This window comes from Prunus avium, chromosome 6, assembly GCF_965620075.1.
Source record: "Prunus avium chromosome 6, drPruAviu1.hap1.1, whole genome shotgun sequence".
NCBI lineage: Eukaryota > Viridiplantae > Streptophyta > Magnoliopsida > Rosales > Rosaceae > Prunus > Prunus avium.
Genome location: NC_142289.1, coordinates 10854665 through 10872704, shown reverse-complemented (window position 1 = coordinate 10872704; position 18040 = coordinate 10854665). Strand labels below are relative to the sequence as shown.

At 36.3% G+C, this 18040-nt stretch overlaps 3 protein-coding genes across 3 annotated transcripts; all 3 read right to left on the bottom strand.

Moving 5' to 3' along the window:
- Positions 1-574: 574 nt before the first annotated feature.
- Positions 575-2700, bottom strand: LOC110772150 (putative mannitol dehydrogenase). Its single transcript, XM_021976563.2, has 5 exons — positions 2586-2700; positions 2200-2328; positions 1520-2033; positions 1262-1415; positions 575-1164 (listed from the first exon to the last, which is right to left on the bottom strand). The coding sequence occupies exons 1-5, from the start codon at positions 2675-2677 to the stop codon at positions 959-961; spliced, it is 1095 nt and encodes a 364-aa protein (XP_021832255.1). The 5' UTR covers positions 2678-2700; the 3' UTR covers positions 575-958.
- Positions 2701-6333: 3633 nt separating this feature from the next.
- Positions 6334-13631, bottom strand: LOC110773886 (putative mannitol dehydrogenase). The gene is made up of 5 exons (XM_088255133.1): positions 13478-13631; positions 13203-13316; positions 12518-13031; positions 12270-12423; positions 6334-6711 (listed from the first exon to the last, which is right to left on the bottom strand). The coding sequence occupies exons 1-5, from the start codon at positions 13573-13575 to the stop codon at positions 6506-6508; spliced, it is 1086 nt and encodes a 361-aa protein (XP_088111259.1). The 5' UTR covers positions 13576-13631; the 3' UTR covers positions 6334-6505.
- Positions 13632-15785: 2154 nt separating this feature from the next.
- On the bottom strand, positions 15786-17450 carry LOC110744604 (putative mannitol dehydrogenase). The gene is made up of 5 exons (XM_088254944.1): positions 17347-17450; positions 16953-17060; positions 16331-16844; positions 16096-16249; positions 15786-15988 (listed from the first exon to the last, which is right to left on the bottom strand). The coding sequence occupies exons 1-5, from the start codon at positions 17442-17444 to the stop codon at positions 15786-15788; spliced, it is 1077 nt and encodes a 358-aa protein (XP_088111070.1). The 5' UTR covers positions 17445-17450.
- Positions 17451-18040: the final 590 nt, after the last annotated feature.

Here is an 18040-nt window from a genome sequence, read left to right as displayed (position 1 = left end):
TACTTTGAGAAGAAAAGTCAAACTTTACTCTTCATTTTTTCCTTGACTTATCATGAAAGTAAATGCTCTTTTCCCCATAAGAATTAATCTATATCTATATATAAAGCAAAAGGCAGAGAATGGTAAAACATTCAAAATACCAGAAAATGTCATTGCTTAATGCAAACATTAAGAATTGAAATTATTAATTAAATGAGGATAATATGGTAAATTCATACTTTTTCATATTAAAAAAAAATTAAAATTAAAAGAAAAATAAGATAATTGATCCTATTTTAATGGAACACAACTACCCATTATCTATTTTAATTCTAAAATAATTTTTAAATTTTAAAAAAAAGCCTCTCGCAGAAGCGCATGTGGAGAGGCTAGTATTATATATGCCTAAAAAATGTTAAATAGTCTTCATTTGTAAGCCCAACCTTGTTTGTATTTGTTTGCCTAGAACACTATACATAATGAAGTAAAGAAATAAAGAGTAGAGGGGAGACTGATGAATATAAGAACAGCTAGAAAAGAAAAAAAGAAATACTAAATAAAAAAAAAACAAAAGTTGTCTGGGAAGATTAAAAAATGAAACAAAAAAGTTGTCAAGCAACATTAAAAAACAGGATGATCGAGAGAAATCATGCCCTGGCTTAAATTTGTGACCACTGTTTTATTATGCCCTCGCTTAAACTGCACCTTCTATTCATAGTCGAAGATTGTACATAGCAAGACAAACCAAAACCTGATACGAATATTTAATACTGAAATAAGAAAATTAATCATTCCATGTTTATTCTTTATTCGAAGTGCATCCCTTCACATTCATCTGATGATGTGATAAAACCAAAACATATAGCTAGCAAACCTCAAACAATCGCGACTACAAAAAATAATAATTTAAATTTCGATATCCGCCCCCGGTCTGTACTTTTGGTGTAAAGAAATGAAACCATAATAAGGGATGCAAAACTTAAGAGCTAGGCTTCAATGTGTTTCCAATGTCAATGACAAAGCGATATCTAACGTCTGTTTTAGCAAGACGCTCCATTGCAGTGTTCACATAATCAATGGGGATAACTTCAATGTCAGCTGTAACGTTGTGCTTGGCCGCAAAATCAATCATCTCTTGTGTCTCCTTCATACCACCAACGCAACTACCAGCTACTATCTTCCTTCCTAGTAAATTTCAGAATAAATAGCTAGGTAATTAATGGAGAAAAAGATCCTACTTAAACGCAACGAGACATTGAAGGGAGTTTCATCATTTGCTTACCCATCAGCAGAGGAAAAACCGGAAGCTCGGGACGCTTCTCCGGTGCACCAACCATAACAAGCTTTCCATGAGACTTCAACAAATCAATGTAAGGTAAGAGAGGATGGTTTGCAGAGACTGTATCAATAATACCATCCATCGTGCCCATGGCAGCCTATGCATAAATGAAGCAAAAATTTAAAAACTTGTCAGGTCATCTACTATTTTCTTTGTACGGTCTCAACTGATCATGTATTGTAATGAATCGTACGGTCTCACCTGCATCTGATCTTCATCACGACTGACCAAAAACGAGTCAGCATGAAGATGTTTAATAGCTTCCTCCTCCTTTCCAGGGGAGGTACTGATCACAGTAACCTTAAGCCCCATAGCCTTGGCAAATTTCACAGCCACATGGCCTAGACCACCAAGGCCAGCGACACCTACATGCATACCGGGTTTGTCAAGTCCGAAATATCTCAGGGGGCTGTAAGTTGTAATCCCAGCACATAGGAGAGGAGCAGCTCCATCAAGAGGTAGGCTGTCCGGAACACGAACGATGAAGTGCTCGTCAGCCACCATGATATCGGAGTAACCGCCATATGTGGTGGTTCCGTCAAGGTACTTGGAACCATAGGTGAGTATCATTTGGGGGCAGTAATTCTCAAGGTTGTTGGCACAACTGTCACAAGAACGGCAAGATCCTACCATGCATCCAACACCAACCTTGTCTCCAACTTTGAATTTTTCTACTTTGCTCCCTACCTCTGTCACGACACCAACAATCTCATGCCTGCATTGCCCAACTTATTTAAGTTCACATTTTTTATTGATTAAAATGGATGTCTTAATCCAAAATCATAACTTTTCACATTGTTACTAAAATTTGTTTTTGAATTGATAAAATAATAATAAGTTCTCTCAATAAACATAATTTCTTCCATGCATTTCATGCATACCCAGGAACAAGAGGATAGGTGGAAGCAGCCCATTCAGTGGACTCCAATTCATTCTTGATTAGGTGAAGGTCGGAATGACATATCCCACAGTATGCAACTTTGAATGTGACGTCTTTCTCTCCCGTTTCCCTGCAACCCAAATCAACTAATTAATTCTCCAACACACTCAAAAACTGAGAATTGCTTTTAAGTAGAACAACAAACTTTTTGTTGCTCCTAACGTATGAACAACTTAAATAGAAATGAGTTTATTTTGATTTAATAGATTTATGTATATAATATTTCATTAGAAACTAGCAGAGACAAATACTTAATTACATAATTCCACGATGAATAAAATGATAAATCGAACAAGAATTGGATAAAGAAGATGATTGATAATATACCTTCTTGAGAAATTGAAGGGAGAGAGAACACCAGATGAATCTCTGGCGGCCCATCCAAAGGCCTTCTTGGGGTGTTCTTGCTCTGTTGACATTTTCTCTCTGAGGCACCAACTAATAGTACTCCGACTTTAGTATGAGAGTCTGAGGGAGTGCATGCATGATATATATAGCAGGGGAATTTGGTGTAGGCTGACGTACTGGGTGAGCCAATTTGAGGTCTCTTCCGAATGAAGTAAATTTTGTTGGCTGACCAGACAACTTCCTCGGATAAAAGTACACTGATGATGTCGTCACAATGCGTAAGAGCTTACCTACAGATGTTTTGGTTGATAATTAATTTGCTGTCGTTATTACGGAAAGAGGAATACGTTGACAATAACCATGCCTATGCGGGTGTGCTTGGTCAACAAGTATATGCTCCTGCTAGAAAATGCCGTTTATACCATGCCCCACACCTCGATCCATTCTCTCCAAATAATTATTTAAAATAGTAACCAAATTAAGTTTGGTGACAAGTGCAACTACCTACAAGTCGCAAATCTAGAGGACAACTCCCTCTTTTTTGTCTTTTTCCCTCTCTCTCTCTCTCTCACTGGTCTCTGTCGCTTCTCTTCATCTTCCATTTCTTTCTCTCTGGTCTCTGTGATTCTCTCATCTTCTCTCTGTCTCTCTCTGTCTCTCTCTCCCCCTCTCTTCATCTTCCCCCCTCCTCTCTCTGTCTCTTGAACAAAATCTCTAGATCTGGATCTAAAGTGGTTTTCAGGACTACTGCAATATGGATTCCATCACCGTCATATGGTTTCTTTGATCTTATAAACATCACAGTCGCGACGAACAATTTCTCTTTATAAAACAAGAGGATTTGGTTCTGTCTATAAGATAGCCGCCTTCAGAATCATTTCACTTTTTTGTGTATGTCATGTCAATTAATGATTTTATTTCATTGAATGTTGTATGAATCAATTTCCACATTATGATATGATAATCATTTAAAATTAAAAAGAACTTTCGGGCTCGTATATTGCCATGCGATGTGCTACCCATTGATCCATGATATATTAATGGGAAAAATAATTTGGGCTGATAACTACATAATAGGTGGACCCAATATATATTATATTAGTCCCGCTCCTTTTAGCACCCGTATACTCGTATTATGTGAGAACCCGTATATTTTTAATATATATATGTAATTACCTTGCTAAGCAGAGTATGTATAGCCGTTTTATGTTTATAATATTATTTAATTCCTTTGTTTCAAATAGTTCTTGTATGTTCCCTTTATTCACATGGTTTGGATATTTTCCTTAGGATTTTTCTTTTAAATTTTAGTGGTATTAAAATGGTTTATGCAAGTCTATCAAACTTGGGAGTTTATTATTATTATTATTTTTTGACATGGGCTTATTGTCCTAAGCATAGTCTAAAATATTGATAATATCGACGAAATATCAAGGATATTATTGTTTTTTCGGGTCACGGATATTTCGGAACGTATCCATACACATATCATATAAATATCGATAATATCGAAAAATATTGATATCAATAATTTCACTCACATTTCAGCAATATTTTGTTAAAATATCTCTATAATATCGAAAATATCAATGTAATGGAAAAAAGGAAAAAAAAACCACAAAGCACACACACAAAAAGGGGATTCAAACCCTTGCCATTTGACTCCTTCAACGCCTTAACCACCATGTTGCTTATGTTTTTGTGATAATATGCTAAAATATGTATATTTTATATTGTTTTGTTTTGAATAATTACGTGCAAAACTATTTTGGGGGATTTATCATTTGATGACTACTCTTCACAATACACTTACTCTACACATAGAGATGATGAAGATAGTGAAAAATTTGAACCTCATAAGAACTCTGTGTGGTACTAAGTCACTTATGTATCTTACCATGCAATATATAAAGTGTAAAATATTATAGTAAATCATTATATATAAATGATTATGGTGTGTTTAATCTTTTTTCATTAATTACTACATATTTTATACACTCACAGTGTTTGTCAGCTCGCTATATAATCAACTTAAATCAGTTAAACCCATCATACAATGCATTTCCTTCCAATTTTTAAAAATACCCAATCCTAGACATGTATTTATAAAAATACCCAAGCACTATTTAAACATAGAAACATACCAAAAATGGGTTTTGGGTATGTGTGTAATGATGGATTTTGGGTATGTTTATAAATGGGTTTTGAGTGTGTGTAATGATGAGTTTTGGGTATGTTTATAAAGTGTTTTGGGTGTTGGGTATTTTTATAATTTCAGCCCCCATTTTGGGTATTTTAGTGAAACTCCCTTTTTTTTTTATGATAAACTAATGGATAATTGACTGATTTAATATCCTCCAAAGTTTCAATAAAAATTCCAAAGTTTCTTACAATTTTCATGGTTTTATTCAATTTTTATTGATATTGATAATATCCCGATATTTTCATCGAAATTCTGGTATTTTTAGACTACCAATATTTCCAATATCATTGATATTTTAGACCTAAGTAATTAATTATAACTTTAGTTGATCTTTTGAGTTTGAGGTATTAAACAATTAATGTTATTAAGCAAGTAAGAGTTGGCTTAGAAGTGGAACACATGCAATGGAATTATCTCAAGGGTTGAGATGTTGTAATATTAACAGACCTTTTAATCAAACCTAAGTAGGAGTGGACGTGTGGAGGTGCTTGCATGTTATCTCTTAATCATTTGTTTAGGTGTCATTGCATTAAGGCTTATTCTTCTTAGGTGTCATTACATTAAGGCTCATCCTTGCTTTAGTATGAGCTGGTGATGTTAAGGGATTAATTACTAAAACTTGGAGCAAAAGTTATTACTGGAACCGCATCTTGTACCAGTTAGAACCAATTGGTTGCCGCCTTAGTATTACTATAAATAGGGATCTTTTCCTTTGATGGTGAAAATACACACGACCTTGCATGGCAGTGCATGCGAAGAGAAAGAAAAACATAGAAGAGAGAGAGAGATAGAGAGGAAAAGAAAACAAGAGGGAGTGGTGATAAAATTCCCAGGAGGAGCTAGAGGTTGTACGTAGGTTTGTGTTTACTTAACCTGGAGATAGCTTTGGAAATGAGATAGAGCATTTCTTGGGGGCCTTTATAGAGATTGATTTAATTAAATTTTTTGAGCACTATATTATGAGTAGTATGATTATTTGGTTAATGTTCTTGTTATAATTGAATAGTTTCCCTGGAATGTTTATGTGTTATTTAAAATTGTTACATTGTTTTTAGATATATGGGATATGTGAAAGATATAAGTTTTTATTTGTTGAGTTAAGAAAATAATGATGGAAAAGAGGGTAATGAAAATAATCTTAATCAGTTTTTATTTGTTTATTGAACCAACCCAAATTGGTCTGACACCCCACTAGTCTTGGACTATGCACAATTAATTAGATCAGAAATAAATTAAAGCAAAAAAGTTAATAAATAACAAAGGGGACGGACGTTTTCAAACTTTTCATATAATTTATTTATTTTAAACAAAGGGAACGGATGTTAGTTTTCATATAATATATCCTGATACTGATGATTTTTCCTCTTTCTGCTTGAAAAGATAATGGGACTGTTATTAAATCTGATTCCAAAAGACAGTCCCAATTGGGACTATTTTTTGTAGTGTATGTGCTCTCCTTTAATTTGTTGTTTGTACGGATTGTTCAAAAATTTCAAGGTGGAAAAACCAATCCAAAATGCGCATTTTGATACTCATAAATTAACATAAACTATTACATAATACATTGTGCTCATAATGTGTAATAGAATATAGGAAACAAGAAGAATTGATTATAGAGGAAGAAAAACAAAACATGAAATTGAGACAACGAAAACGCAAAGTCAATTCCACATTGACTCTGTCATAGATACCAAATTTATGAGGTAGGTTTTAATGTGTTTCCAATGTCGATGACAAATCGATATCTAACATCTGCTTTAACAAGACGCTCCATGGCCGTGTTTAAGTAATCAATTGGGATAACCTCAATCTCAGCTGTTATGTTGTGCTTAGCGGCAAAATCAATCATCTCTTGCGTCTCCTTCATACCTCCAATTCCACTACCAGCTACTATCTTCCTTCCTGTAATTGCAAAATCAACTCTTGTTAATATCCCAACCACAACAAGAAATAACAAGTTCCACTAGGACATAAGTGTTAGCTGATGTTACTATTGACACGTGTCCTTGCTGAGGTGGCAAGTTTGTTAGCTCTTCACGTGCTTATTAGTGTGATTAGTTAGTCTGTTAAGCAGGTTAGCTTAGTAAAGAAGTCATCATTACACAGCTATATAAGCTTGGGACTGGTTCATTTCATTATGATGTAACAGATACTATTTCTGAGAATATACAGAGCTTTACCTTTCTCTCTTTTATCACTTCTTCTTCTCCATAGTTATCATGGTATCAGAGCTACGGCTCTTGATCTCCAGCTTCCGCTCCGCTTGAAAAGCTTGAATCTGTACCTTTCATGGTGATTTTCATGGAAATTTCTTTCGTGCTTGATGGCTATACTTTGCACAATCTTGCGATTCCGGATGCGACTCTCCGATTGTGTTTGAGCTTCTTCCTCTTTCAATAAATTCAGTTCTGGTATGAATTCTAAACTTGTTCTCTGCATCAACATTGAATTTAGGTCAAATGATTCGGTGAATTGAGGCATAAAGCCCCTATTACGGCACGAAGCCTATATTGAAGCACGAAGCTGTTTAATTTCTGATATTTTCATTTTTCTGAGGCACAACGCCATTGTTGAAGCACGAAGCTTTTATTGAGACACAAAGTCCATTTCTGAGGCACGAAGCCCCTGTTTTCTTGAAGCACATAGGTTTTCTTGCTTATTTTTCATCTCTTCAGTTGATTGCCAATCATGACTTTTACGATGCCTAAAATCGAAGGTTTATTAGGAGTCTTAACTATTAAGCTGTCAGAAGATAACTTTGTCAAGTGGCAGTATCAGTTGCAATCAGTGCTCCAAGGATATGATTTGTATGGACATTTTGATGGCACTACTGTGTGTCCATCAAAATTTATAATTTCTGAGTCAGAGGGAGTCACAACAGAAATTACTGAAGGTTATAAGTCTTGGATTCAAGCTGATAAGGCACTTTTAAGTCTTCTTATTGCCACATTATCCGATGATGCTATGGAATATGTCATAGGTTGTAAAACGGCAAGAGATGCTTGGCTGAATTTAATTGACCGATATGCCTCAGTTTCTAGAGCAAGAGTTAATCAACTCAAGACTGAGTTGCATACTCTACATAAGGGCAGTGATTCTATTGAAAAATTCTTGCTTAAGTTGAAACACATTAGGGATCAATTGTCTGCAGCAGGAGTTCACTTAACTGATGATGACATTATCATTGCTGCACTTAATGGTTTACCACCTGAATTCGACATGATTAAAACGGTGTTAGTGGCAAGAGAAACACCAATCAATCTCAAGGAATTCAGAGCTCATCTTTTGTCTGCAGAACGTAATATTGAAGCTAGAATGGTAGCAATGTCTCACTCTATGCAGGGTATGATGGGTGTAACCTCGTTTGAATTGGGGTCTTCATCTACTGCTAATAATGTGCATATGTCTTCTGCCAATTCATCTGGCAATTCATCTGCTACAGTGGGAACCATAACTGGTCATTCTCTACCAAGTACTTCACCAACTATGGGGTTTAATGCCAGGTTTCATTCTCAATATGTGCCTCATTCTCAACCAACACAGCACTATTCTCAAGCAAGTCAACTTCCTAATTCACACTCCAATAATAGAGGTCGAGGCTTTCACGGAAATAATAGTGGTGGCCGTTTAAACTCCCAACCAAGGTCTTTTGTTCCCAAGTTTTCTTCTGGTCCAAAAACACAGGCAATTCCTGAATGTCAGATCTGTAATAAGAGAGGTCACACAGCTACAAATTGCTTTTATCGAATCCCTGACAATTCTGCTCATCCTCCTGTTGTGGAATGTCAAATCTGTGGGAAACGTGGACATATTGCTTTAAATTGCTATCACAGAGCGAATTTTGCTTATCAGGGAGCCACTCCACCTTCTTCTATACAAGCTATGACAGCACACATGCCTTCTGTGTATACTCCTGATGATTTGTGGATAGCAGATAGTGGAGCTTCACATCATATGACTCCACATGTCTCCAATCTGATGACTGCTACTCCATACTCTTCTGAGAATAAAGTGACTGTAGGAAGTGGAGAAGGTTTGGTTATTTCGAACATTGGTACTTCTAAGTTGACAGATCTCCCTGGTTCTTTACATTTAAATACTGTGTTCCATGTTCCTCATCTTGCTGCCAATCTCTTATCTGTTTACCAGTTATGTAGAGACAATCACTGCAGGGTTATCTTTGATGAACACTACATCTATGTGCAGGACAAGCAAACCAATCAGATTTTGTACCAAGGGCAGAGTAAACAAGGCCTCTATCCCATTCCTCAATTTGAGAACAATGCCTCTTCTACTTCCAAAATTCAATCTAATAAATCTGCAATAGCTTCTCAGCCTTCCCCAAAGGCTTTTCTAGGACAACAAGTAAAGTCAAAGCTATGGCATCTTCGATTGGGACATGTCTCCAATGAAGTGCTGCATCATATGCTTAAGACCTCTCAGATCACTTGTCATGCAGATACTAGTTCTGAAGTTTGTGTTGCTTGTATTCAAGGCAAAATGCATAGATTACCATTTTCTCAATCCCAATCCACAACTGTAGTACCTTTTCATAAGCTTCACAGTGATGTTTGGGGACCTTCAGCTTGTATAGCAGTAGGAGGTTTTCGATATTATCTTACCATCATTGATGACTGTACAAGATACATGTGGATTTTCCCACTTATTAATAAATCTGATGTTTTGCCAACATTCATCAAGTTTCATGCCTATGTAGTTAATCAATATCAAGCTCATATCAAGATTTTTCAATCAGATGGAGGGGGTGAGTATACTAGTAAAGCTTTTCAGGAGTTCTTATCATCTAAAGGTATCAGTCATCACCTATCTTGTCCTTACACTCCTCAGCAAAATGGAGTTGCTGAGAGAAAGAATAGACATGTGATAGAGACAGCTCTTACTCTCCTACAGACAGCTGAATTGCCTACTAATCTCTGGTATTATGCAGCAGCTCATGCAGTTTTCCTCATCAATAGAATGCCTTGCAAAGGCTTGAACATGACTTCTCCATATTATAAGTTCTTTGGTCATCATCCAGTTTTAAGTGCCATGAAGGTGTTTGGTTCAGCTGTATATCCTTTGCTCAAACAGTATAATGCTCATAAATTGGAATCTCGATCATCCCAGTGTGTTTTTCTAGGATATTCATTGAGTCATAAAGGAGTTTATTGCTATAATATGCTCAATCAGAAACTTCACATTTCTAGACATGTGATTCATGATGAGAGTCTCTTTCCCTTTAAGTTGTTAAAGTCGCCTACAATTTCTACTCCAGTTGCTTCATCTAATGCAAGGCCAGTCAATAACTCAGTTACTTTGCCTCATACATCTTCCCAACAATCTACCTCTTCTGCTTAGTCTTCTATGGAAACTCATTTAGATCTTCCAATGTCCGATAATACTGAGTCCTTGGAGTTCTCATCGGGTTCTGTTTTACCTGTTACTTCACCCAATCAGTTGGAGGTAGTGTTACCTATTTCACCTGACTCAACTATTCATGAGTCATCAGATGCCTATGCAATGCCTTATTCTACTAACTGTCATCCCATGCAAACAAGACTCAAGTCTGGAGTTGTTCAGAAAAGACAATTTCCAGAATTCTCATGCTTTGCAACTATGCTTACTTCTGTCATAGAACCTGAGGCTCCAACTTATTTTAAGGCAGCAGCAGCTCAACCAGAATGGCAACAGGCTATGGCAGAGGAAATTCAAGCTCTCCAATTGCAAGGTACATGGAATCTTGTTCCTCCTCCTCATGACAAGAATATTGTAGGATGTAGGTGGATATATAAAATAAAAAGAAATTCATATGGAACAATTTCACGATACAAAGCTAGGCTGGTAGCTCAAGGATTCAGTCAAGAGCATGGTTTGGATTATGATGAAACCTTTAGTCCTGTAGTGAGACACACCACAGTCAGATTAGTACTCAGTTTAGCTGCTATGTTTAAATGGGATTTACGTCAATTAGATGTAAAAAATGCTTTCCTTCATGGGGAATTACAAGAAGAGGTTTATATGCGGCAACCTCAAGGTTTTATTGACTCTACATGTCCTAATTATGTGTGCAAATTACAGAAATCCCTATATGGTTTAAAACAGGCTCCGCGTGCATGGAATGCCAAGTTTACAGGTTATTTGCCTTCTTTGGGGTTTCAATCTTCTCACTCAGATCCTAGTCTGTTTGTCAGACAGAATTCTACCTCTGTGGTTATCCTATTATTGTATGTTGATGATATCATCATCACTGGATCAGATACACAAGTGGTACAATCTGTTATTGATTCTTTGGGAGAGGTATTTGATATGAAAGACATAGGTCGTCTTACCTATTTTCTGGGATTGGAGGTTCATTATCAGGACAATGGTGATATCTTTGTCAATCAAGCTAAGTATGCTCGAGATTTGTTTAAGAAAGCAGGCATGGACACTTGTAAATCATGTTTGACTCCAATTAAACCTCATCAGTATATGTTGAAAGATGAAGGTACTCTTCTTTCTGATCCAACATTGTATCGAAGTCTTGTTGGAGCATTACAATATTTGACCTTTACACGACCAGATATTGCCTTTGCAGTAAATACAGTATGTCAGTTCATGAATGCTCCCACTGATACACATTTTGCTTTAGTAAAACGTATCTTGCGATATCTGCAAGGTACTCTTCAATATGGGATCACATTCTCTCCGGGCTCTATGCTTTTATCTGGCTATTGTGACTCTGATTGGGCAGGTGATCCTAACACCAGACGTTCTACCACAGGTTATGTTGTATTTCTTGGTGATAATCCAATTTCATGGTCATCCAAGAAGCAAGCTGCAGTTTCTCGTAGTTCCACTGAAGCTGAATACCGTGCTCTAGCCAATTGTGCAGCAGACATTGCTTGGATTAGACAGATAATGTGTGATTTGCATATGACACTGCCAGAGGCACCTATTATTCATAGTGATAATATGTCTGCATTGGCTCTTAGTGTCAATCCAGTTTTTCACTCTCGTATTAAACACTTGGACATCGATTATCATTTTGTTAGAGAACGAGTTCAATGTCGAGATCTGGTTGTGCAATATATTCCCACAGATGGTCAGGTTGCAGATATTCTTACCAAGGGCCTTCATAGTCCAGTGTTCATTCGACATCGTTCCAATCTCAGGCTAGGTCTGTACCCAGCTGAGATTGAGGGGGAATGTTAGCTGATGTTACTATTGACACGTGTCCTTGCTGAGGTGGCAAGTTTGTTAGCTCTTCACGTGCTTATTAGTGTGATTAGTTAGTCTGTTAAGCAGGTTAGCTTAGTAAAGAAGTCATCATTACACAGCTATATAAGCTTGGGACTGGTTCATTTCATTATGATGTAACAGATACTATTTCTGAGAATATACAGAGCTTTACCTTTCTCTCTTTTATCACTTCTTCTTCTCCATAGTTATCAATAAGTACAGCCAACTCTTGCACTTACCCATGATCAAAGGAAAAACGGGAAGCTCAAGAGGTTTCTCTGGTGCACCAACCATCACAAGCTTTCCATGAGACTTCAACAAGCCAATCAAAGGCAAAAGAGAGTGGAAGGCAGAAACCGTGTCAATGATTCCATCCATTGTGCCAGTAGCAGCCTACAAATTAAATCAAGAAAAGTACATTAGGGCACCCACCCTACACAAAATCCACTTAAAGTTATTAAGTAAACTTAATTGCTCAAATAAGCACCTGCATTTGATCTTGGTCACGACTGACCAAAAACGAATCGGCATGAAGATGTTCAATTGCTTCCTCCTTCTTAGTAGGTGAGGTACTGATCACCGTAACCTTAACCCCCATAGCCTTGGCAAACTTCACGGCCACGTGACCTAAACCGCCTAGGCCAACCACCCCGACATGCATACCAGGCTTGTCAAGTCCGAAATATCTCAAGGGACTGTAAGTTGTAATCCCAGCACATAGGAGAGGAGCAGCTCCATCAAGGGGTAGGTTGTCCGGAATACGAACTACGAAGTGCTCATCGGCCACCATGGTGTCGGAGTAACCTCCATATGTGGTGGTTCCGTCAATGTACTTGGCACCATAGGTGAGTATCATTTTGGGACAGTAATTCTCAAGATTGTTGGAACAACTATCACAAGATGTGCACGATCCTACCATGCATCCAACACCTACTTTGTCTCCAACACTGAATTTTTGAACTTTGCTCCCTACCTCTGTCACTACACCAACTATCTCATGTCTGCATTGCCAAATTAATGTTACAATTTGATTAAATCGTTGTCATAATCTATTTTAATTAATTAATTTCTAAACTTTAATGCATACACCGCATTTATCGCTTTAATTTGTAGATTGATTACATTAGCTCCTAATCAACTAATTAAACAAAAAGTTTAGTGGATTGACGTACCCGGGAACCAGAGGATATGTAGAAAAACCCCATTCATTCTTCACCATGTGAAGGTCCGAATGGCATACCCCACAATACAACACTTTGAACGTCACATCTTTCTCTCCAGTTTCTCTGCAGCCAAAAATTAATTGAAGTTAAAGAATGTGATGAGATCCTGGATAAATCCTACTAAGACATGAGCATCTTAAGATTCAAAAAAACCAAAGACAAATCATATCGAAATAAAAAAAACTAACATTAAATAAGATGGAGAAATTAGAATGAATAATGACCTTCTTGAGAATTTAAAGGGAGAGAGAACGCCAGATGAGTCTCTGGCAGCCCATCCAAAAGCCTTCTTGGGGTGTTCTTGCTCTGTAGGCGTCACCATTTTATCTCTTTATTGTAAGTTTCAGTATGAGAGAGAGAGAGAGAGAGAGAGAGAGAGAGAGAGAGAGAGATGCTGCGAATTGCTATACTGAATAGGTTTATTTGACGATTGAAGAATATATAGAGAGCGAGAGAGAGAGAATGAGGTTTTGTGTTGCGCTTGGATGACGTATGGGGTGATCGAATGGAAACTCAAAAACAGTATTTTCAGAATTCATCTCACTTTGGTTGACTAGTCAACTTTTCTTTAATTTTAGAGTGACATGTCGTCCCAGTCCCAATGCGTAAGAGCTTACCTCTCCATAATTTTGGTTGTTTTATGTGCTTCCACAATATATTTATGTGCTTCTACTAAGAAAAGTACATGTGGTTGCAACTTGCAGCATAATTCATACTATTATTTTCAAAAATAGGTTACATTTTAATAAAATTTGTCTTTTACTCCAACTTTATGCTAAATGAATCTTGCATAAAGTTATTGGTATCTCATCTGAATAAATATAAAAGAGTGAATGAATGATTACGGGTGGCCTGGCCATTAAGTTAGTGTTCTTGGTTGGTGGAGTGGTTACACGATGCCCCAGAACAGAAGCACTTAATAAAGTTAAGGCCCTGGCCATTATACTAAATTTAAAAATTGTATCACCTTTGCATCTCCACCGTTGACGGATCAGCAAGCCAAGCCACCACATGTCAATATATTCACATATGCTTATAATATATGGACAGCTCCTCCATTCAAAGGCTTTTTTTATTATTAATTTTTTTACTAGTAATATTGAGGGAGGGGGGTTTCTCACTATTAAGGTGCCATGTTTATTAAAACTCGAGACCATTGGCATGTAAGTCAAGACTCTTTCCTTTAGGCTACCCGTTGGCCCATTCAAAGGTCATTGGGTTTTCAGGTCATTTAATCTATTTTCCTCACATGCATATACAATATTCTTCAAGTAACCAGTTAGTAAGTTAATATGGCGGTAAGCACTCGTTCGACTTACTCTTTAATATAATTTTTTATGATGAAAATTGTTCCTTTTTTAGGTCCTCATTCAAAGATCATCTCTAAAAAATTTCATTCAATTCAGAAGTTTTTTAGCCATTAAATTGTTATCATTAATATTACTTATTTATCGAAAATATTATAGAAAATTTGGGATAAGTCCAAAATTTAGAATATAAGTTGGGTTTAATTCTTGCATTTGTTGCTGTTGATACAAGTTCTTTGACTTTTCTACCAACTAGGATTACATTCCTTTTTTGTATTTTCTAATGTAGATTTATTATTATTATTATTATTATTATTATTATTATTAAGTTATCTAGTTGTTCTTATTATGCTCATGAAGTATAAATCGTGTAGAAATTAATTTATAAGACCATAATTACGATATTGTATTATTATTTTAATATAGGGATATACATAGGTTAATAAATCTCATAATTTTGGGACAATTTATTATTTTGGAGATACAACGAAATAACAATTTTTATTTTTGTTCATCCTATGGTAGCGGTATATTATATACTCTTATAGATATATTATCGTATGGTGTAGGTATATTGTCTTATTTCCTATTGCATAGGTATATATGTGTTTTTTCATATTTTCGACAATGTGTAATAGTATTTTATGTACTTTTTTTTTTTATAGGTAACATACAATTTTATTTGTCTATTTTTGTATCTGACTTATAGGTAGTCTTCTAATTTATGTTCCTAACGTATAGGTAACACAATTTATCACTAAGTTGTTTTCGTTGTTAATAATAACACTATTTACTTGTATGTCAAGTATATAATTTCATGTGCGTGCTTGTCTGATCGATTGGTATAATATGTGGGTCTGTACTTTTCATTGATGAAATTGTATTTTATCCATATATTAGGTAAATATTATCAAGGAAAGAATTCATATGCATTAAATTTAGATTTTCAATGTGTTTTCCTTATTTACCTCAAAAGGTAACGTCAACACAATAAAAAAAAAAGTAATAAATGTCAAAGGATCTACATCTAAAATAAAAAAACTCGTGAACTAAACCCAATGGCAACTAATCATTTTGGACCTAGATCTAAGAAGCCCTTTATTCTAAACCCACACGCATCCTATCACAATGCAACTCGCAATGTAAAGCAATATTGATCAAAATCGAAATACAACGTTTATTCTAATCCTCAATTGACTAAGTCTCTAGGAACATGCAAAAGTTATTAGGCAGCCTTCAATGTGTTTGCAATGTCGATGACAAGCCGATATCTAACATCAGCTTTGAGAAGACGTTCCATGGCGGTATTCAAATAATCAATTGGGATAACTTCAATGTCAGATGTTATGTTGTGTTTAGCTGCAAAGTCGATCATCTCTTGTGTCTCCTTAATACCTCCAATGCAACTGCCAGCAATTATCTTCCTTCCTGTAATTCCAGAATTTAGGGTTTGTTAAAGAATGTTAATTGTTTAACCAAAAGGAAATTAAAAACAAAAATCCTTAATCTTCTTTTTTACACATTCACATGCTTACCCAAGACCAATGGAGTAATTGGAAGCTCAAAAGGCTTCTCTGGTAGACCAACCATAACAAGTTTCCCATCACACTTCAACAAACCAATTAAAGGCAACAGAGGGTGGACGGCAGAAACCGTGTCAATGATACCATCCATTGTGCCCATGGCAGCCTACAAAATTAACATGACAAAATATTAATTAGAATGATCATAATCATCACCATTATCAATGAAACTTGTTCAAATATTTACCTTCATTTGATCTTGTTCACGGCTGACCAAAAAGGCATCAGCTTTGAGACTTTTAATAGCTTCCTCCTTCTTATTAGGGGAGGTACTTATCACTGTAACCCTAACCCCCAAAGCCTTGGCAAACTTGACGGCCACGTGGCCTAGACCACCAAGGCCAACCACCCCCACATGCATGCCGGGTTTGTCGAGTCCATAATGTCTCAAGGGGCTGTAAGTTGTGATCCCGGCACAAAGGAGAGGGGCAGCCCCGTCAAGGGGAATGTTGTCGGGAATACGAATTACGAAGCCCTCCCCCGTGACCATGAAGTCAGAGTAGCCCCCATATGTGATGGTTCCATCGTGGTACTTCCCACCATAGGTTAGTATATATTTGGGGCAGTAATTCTCAAGGTTGTGGGAACAATTGTCACATGATCCGCAAGAACCCACCATGCATCCAACACCGACTTTGTCTCCAACTTTAAATTTTTGTACCTTGCTCCCTACCTCTGTCACTACACCGACAATCTCATGCCTGCATTGTGTGATTTAATTAAGTTCTCATTTAATGTTAGTTAATTAAACTTATGCAATATTTCATATACTAATTTTCTCTATATTGATAATTTGGTATTTGACCTACCCGGGAACCAAAGGATATTTAGAACTTCCCCAGTCATTCTTTGTAGTGAACGTATGGCATATCCCACAATATAATACTTTGAATGTCACGTCTTTTTCTCCAGTTGCTCTGCAACCAATTAAATCAGTTCAACTTTATAGAACTAAATCAAAACATGAGATAATCCATGGAGAGGACAAGAATAACCCAAGAAAAAGCTATGATCATACTGCATTCTATCCTCTTTTAGATATAAATGGAAAGTTTATTAATTTGGTCAGGTTATTAAGACATGAAAAACTTAAATCAATTGGATTTTAAACCTAAACAATAAAAAACCTAATCATTTTTTTTTATTTGTTCGATTTCTTTGTCTTTCCTAAAGAAGAAACTATTAATGTCGAAAATTAATAACCTTCTTGAGAATTTGAAGGGAGATAAAACACCGGATGAATCCCTTGCAGCCCATCCAATGGCCTTCTTAGGGTGTTCTTCCTCTGGAGATTTCGCCATTTTCTCTCTTCTAAGTATTTTCTTTCTTATTAGTTATTATTTTCTCTGATAGTGTATATTAACTAATTATATATATATACAAAGAGAGGTAGAGAGAGAGAGACTGTGTGTAGCAGCTAGCAATTGCGACGTGCTAGTCTTTCGGGGGTTTTTGCTCACATAAATCCAACTTTCTAGGCTTCTTCTTAGTCTGAATCCAATTTTTTGGGTGGCCTTACAACTTTCCCGGGAAAGTACATGATCGGTGCATATTTACATATCATTTTGTACCCTTCTAGCTTATGATTTGGTTATGTTTTTGAGTTAAACTTGTGCTTTTAATCTTTTTTGTGTTTATCTTTCAGTTCATTGAGCTTTAGGTAATAATGATGGCTTTGGATAGTAAATGATGCAATCCATGCATGTTAGGGCCTAATTTGGATGAATGGATGAAGAGCTTAAAGACAAACTCAATTTTGGCTACAGTCCCCTGCCAGCCCAGTTTCGTAGGTCATATTGCAAGCTTTGTTTCAGCAACCTACATAGCTCGGATGAGGCCACATTCTTCATGAAAGTTGTTCCAATGGGTGTGTAATATAACATATCCAAAAGTCAGC

What these genes read in the sequence shown, in the direction of transcription:
- LOC110772150 (XM_021976563.2), bottom strand. Translation starts at nt 2,677, where the DNA reads ATGTCAACAGAGCAAGAACACCCCAAGAAGGCCTTTGGATGGGCCGCC. An exon ending in ACCTATCCTCTTGTTCCTGG is followed by an intron (nt 2,034 to 2,199) that starts GTATGCATGAAA and finishes TGGGCAATGCAG; the next exon opens with GCATGAGATTGTTGGTGTCG. An exon ending in GTGATGAAGATCAGATGCAG is followed by an intron (nt 1,416 to 1,519) that starts GTGAGACCGTAC and finishes ATTTATGCATAG; the next exon opens with GCTGCCATGGGCACGATGGA.
- LOC110773886 (XM_088255133.1), bottom strand. Translation starts at nt 13,575, where the DNA reads ATGGTGACGCCTACAGAGCAAGAACACCCCAAGAAGGCTTTTGGATGG. An exon ending in ACATATCCTCTGGTTCCCGG is followed by an intron (nt 13,032 to 13,202) that starts GTACGTCAATCC and finishes TTGGCAATGCAG; the next exon opens with ACATGAGATAGTTGGTGTAG. An exon ending in CGTTTTTCCTTTGATCATGG is followed by an intron (nt 6,712 to 12,269) that starts GTAAGTGCAAGA and finishes TTGCAATTACAG; the next exon opens with GAAGGAAGATAGTAGCTGGT.
- LOC110744604 (XM_088254944.1), bottom strand. Translation starts at nt 17,444, where the DNA reads ATGGCGAAATCTCCAGAGGAAGAACACCCTAAGAAGGCCATTGGATGG. An exon ending in AAATATCCTTTGGTTCCCGG is followed by an intron (nt 16,845 to 16,952) that starts GTAGGTCAAATA and finishes CACACAATGCAG; the next exon opens with GCATGAGATTGTCGGTGTAG. An exon ending in GTGAACAAGATCAAATGAAG is followed by an intron (nt 16,250 to 16,330) that starts GTAAATATTTGA and finishes TTAATTTTGTAG; the next exon opens with GCTGCCATGGGCACAATGGA.